We start from the raw sequence: 3,976 nt of genomic DNA, 5'->3' as shown, positions 1-3,976 counted from the left end.
TATCCCAGGCTGGCCTCAAACTCACTATGTAGCTGAGGATGACCTTGGGGTATTTTTCCTCTCTCTACCTCTGAACATGATACTTTGAATAGAGATGCTTTCAAGTAATTTTCACTAAAAATATAAACCTTTGTGAACTTTTCTCATAGCTGGGTGGATGCCTACCTACATTCTATATTATTTTCTGGATAAAAGTTACAGCGATGTCATTGCAGAACCCATAAAGTTTGTAGTTTTTCATGCATATGATCAAATGTGCCTCAGAAAGTATCCAGACAGTTTGATTAACATCTTTCATTGCTACTAAGATTTGTTTTGAAAATGTTCTCATTCACTTTTAGAATTTGACTATGTGCACCCTCAAAATGGCCTCTGCCAATATTGGCAGACATCCACAGGGCATCTCTTTAAACTTTTAAAAATAGTAATTGAGTGAACAGTGTCTGTTGTTTTAAGTAAGTCAGTCTTTCTCTGAGTGAGGAGAACAATGGCTTCCCTTTGGTTCTAGCCTTCAAGGGTCAGAGCATTTAACTGGGGGAAATTTCAGGGGCCGTCCCTCCTGAAAGGGAGGGATGTCTTAACATGACTTTCTGTGAGCCAGAGTTTTTCCTTGTTCCTAGTCAAGAGTTAATATTTACCCGGAGAGGAGGATGTCCTTGGGTCTGCTGATAAACAGGTCCTTCTTCTGAAGAATGTCTTGTTATGAGAAAATGACTCCAAAAATGATAATATTGTGTGCCAGGTGCAACTAAGTAAAAATGTTATTTTTTTTTGAGCAAAAATTGCAAAGTCATATCTCATGTTTATAAGCTGAAGAAATCAGTAAAGCTTTGCTACTTGCCAGGGGAATGGTAGTCCGTCTGTCTCTTTAAGGCGTTCGCGAAGCTGGTCTTCGTCATCTGAGTTCTTCCAAAGCAAAGACTCCATTTAAGATACTGCTGTAGGGGCTGCACTGAGGCTCAGTAGTTAAGAGCATATACTGCTTTTGCTTCAGTTCCAGTTCCCAGCCACCCACATCAGACGACACACAACCACCCGTAACTCCAGCTCTACAGATTCAGCTCCCACTTCTGATCTTTGTAGGCATGCATACATGCAACACACACACACACACACACACACACACACACACACACACACACACACAAGTAACCCTCCTGGGAGCTTGGCCTGTGCTCTGACTGCTACAGATTTAGCTCTGAGATCGGATGCACAGCCGGCCAGTTTGCCTGTTTCTCCCAGCTAGCTTTACCAAGCCACCAACAACTGCCCTGGCTGTTCTGTTTCTCCTCATGCCCACTTAACCCCATGGTTGGAAAACACTAGACAGTTTTATTATTTTAAAATTAGCCAGATAATACAATGCCTGGGTGAAGAATCTCTGGCCCTAATCTTATCAGCTAATAGCTAGCCTATTCCAGACATCTGCTGGTGGTGGAGGCCACCATCACCAGCCACCAGCCACCCAAGATCTTGCATGGTTGTATATGCCTCCTATCCCAAAACCTGGCCAAAAAGCCCTCCTCCTTCTTTTTGCCCCTTCTCTTCCTCCTGGGATCTGGAAACCCCACTTTCCCCCCCTTTGCCCAGCAACTGGCTTCCATTGTCTTTATTGACACAATCAAGAACCAATTAGGGAACCAGATTTTAGTATCAGCTCCTCCCCGTACACAAAACAATAACATTAGCAGCAACAACAAAAACCTTTTCTCTGTAAGAGGTAGAAAGGATATTACAGGTGGGGAGTGATGAGGGGTGCTGGAAAACGACATATTCTGGAAGTGATAGGCCTTTGCACTCAAGAATTCACAGAAGCTATGGTTTCAGGACAAGAAAATCCAGTCAATAATTACAGCATGATTTGGGTGGATCATTAGGCTTCTTCACTAACTGTAGAGAGCTACTGTCAATTGATGCCTGTTATAGGAGAGTATGTCATTTTTCTTTAGGGATGTGGACCCTGCCAGCTTGCTCATTGCTTAAAGAATAAATAGAAGTCTTTTTTAGATTTTTAAAATGGTATTCACAGAGGTTGGAGAAACATATCAGCTGTTTAGAGCACTGACTGCCCCTCCACAGGCCCCATATTTGATTGTCAGTGCCCACATGTTGGCTCACAACTGTCTGTAACTTCAGTTCTAGAGGATTAGGTGCTACCTCTGGCCTCCGTCACTTACATCTGTATTCAGATACAGGAAAATACTCATGCACAAATGATAGCAATGATAACCTTAAAAAATTAAAAAGTATTTTCAGCTGCGTTAGACCAAAGATTTCCCCCAAAGCAGAATCAACCCATGTGTTCATTAACTGGTAAAGGGGGCCATCTCACAACATAATGCTATTTAGGTTCAAAGAGAAATAAATTTATGCAGCAATGTACACAGCTTTCAAAATATGTCAGTCACAATAGCCACATATGGCATGAACTCATTATTATAAAATCTCTAGAATTTATGGAACTACAGGAGCAGAGTATAGGCTGTAAGTTTCTTGGGGCTTGAAGTAGTGACTGGTGGATATTAGGAATGATATCTAATAGGCCTGAGTTTGCCTTGGGGGCAAAGAAAATGTTTTGGATTGAACCCTGGTGATGACTGCATAATTACATGGAAGCAAAGAAGAAAATACTGACTGCATTGTGTTTAAAATTATGAAATTTATGGTGTGCGAATTGTATTTTAATATAAAAATAGATATTGGTAACTTAAGATCCCTCCCCAGGACTCAGTCATTGGGTCAACTTCAGGACCAGTGCATGGTTCTGTGAAGAGCTACTTGGACCTCCTTGTTCCGCAGACAGTAGATAACTGGGTTGCACATGGGGGTGACCACTGTATAGATGACAGACAGCACCTTGTTGAGATCCATGGCTTCTATGCGTTTGGGGCGGGCATAGATGAAGATAGTGACTGAGTAGAAGATGCCCACCACGACCAGGTGGGAGGCACAGGTAGAGAAGGCCTTGTAGCGGGCAGTGGTAGAAGGCATGCGTAGAACTGCCCTGCCAATAGCCACATAGGAGGCCATAGTCGTGAGGAAGCAACCCCAAAGGATGACAATGGCTGAGATGAAGTCTACTAGCTCTGTGAGGGCCACATGGGTACATGACAGGTTGAGTAATGGGGAGACATCACAGAAAAAATGGTTGAGGACATTGGGGCCACAGTAGGACAGGGTGGCAATGCATGTTGTCTTGATCATAGAAACCAATAGCCCACCTAGCCATGAAGTCATAGCCAAGCCCAGGCAGACCTGGGGCCTCATGAGTACTGGGTAGTGTAGTGGGCGGCAGATGGCCACATAGCGATCATACGCCATGGATGCCAGAAGAATGCACTCTGTGCCCACAAGGACAATGAAGAAGAAGAGTTGGGTCATACAAGCTATGAAGGGAATATGGTAGAGTCCATTCCATAGCCCCATGAGTAGGGTGGGCATGGTGACTGACACATAGCACATCTCCAGGCAGCTGAGGTTGCCCAGGAAGAAGTACATGGGCTTGTGGAGCTCTCTGTGACTGCAGATGAGGTAGATGATGAGTGTGTTCTCCACAAGTGTCAGCAGGTAAAGAGTCAGGAAGACAGCAAAGAGGGCATCCCTTATGTCCAACCTAGTGGACAATCCCAGCAAGATGAACTGCTGAACCCTGGTCATGTTGGCCAACTCCAGGGACCTCTCCATCTGTAAAAAGACAAGCCAATTGTTATCATCTGTCCCTCAAAAGCATCGTAGTGAAAGTAATTAGAAGGAGGTTCACAGTGCTTTACACCTCTAGTGGTCATCTCCAGGGACCTCTCCATCTGTAGAGAGACAAAAAAAATCGTTGACGTTCTTTCCCTGGTGATACATGGTGAAAAAATTTTTTTGGAAAGATGTTCAGAGTCCTGGGAGATCTCCAACACATTTGTCAGTCTAACATCTGTTGGAGTTCTTTTTTTTTTTTTTTTTTTCCGAGACAGGGTTTCTCTGTGTA

At 43.7% G+C, this 3,976-nt stretch overlaps 1 protein-coding gene across 1 annotated transcript; it reads right to left on the bottom strand.

The window, feature by feature from the left end:
• Positions 1–2,745: 2,745 nt before the first annotated feature.
• Positions 2,746–3,684, bottom strand: LOC110297650 (olfactory receptor 6Z7). Its single transcript, XM_021166539.2, has one exon. It carries the CDS (start codon positions 3,682–3,684, stop codon positions 2,746–2,748), a length of 939 nt encoding a protein of 312 aa, XP_021022198.1.
• Positions 3,685–3,976: the final 292 nt, after the last annotated feature.

This window comes from Mus caroli, unplaced genomic scaffold, assembly GCF_978045245.1.
Source record: "Mus caroli unplaced genomic scaffold, Mus_caroli_1 scaffold_8, whole genome shotgun sequence".
Taxonomy (NCBI): Eukaryota; Metazoa; Chordata; class Mammalia; order Rodentia; family Muridae; genus Mus; species Mus caroli.
Note: the sequence above shows the minus strand (reverse complement) of the source record. Positions and strands in the feature narration are given on the sequence as shown.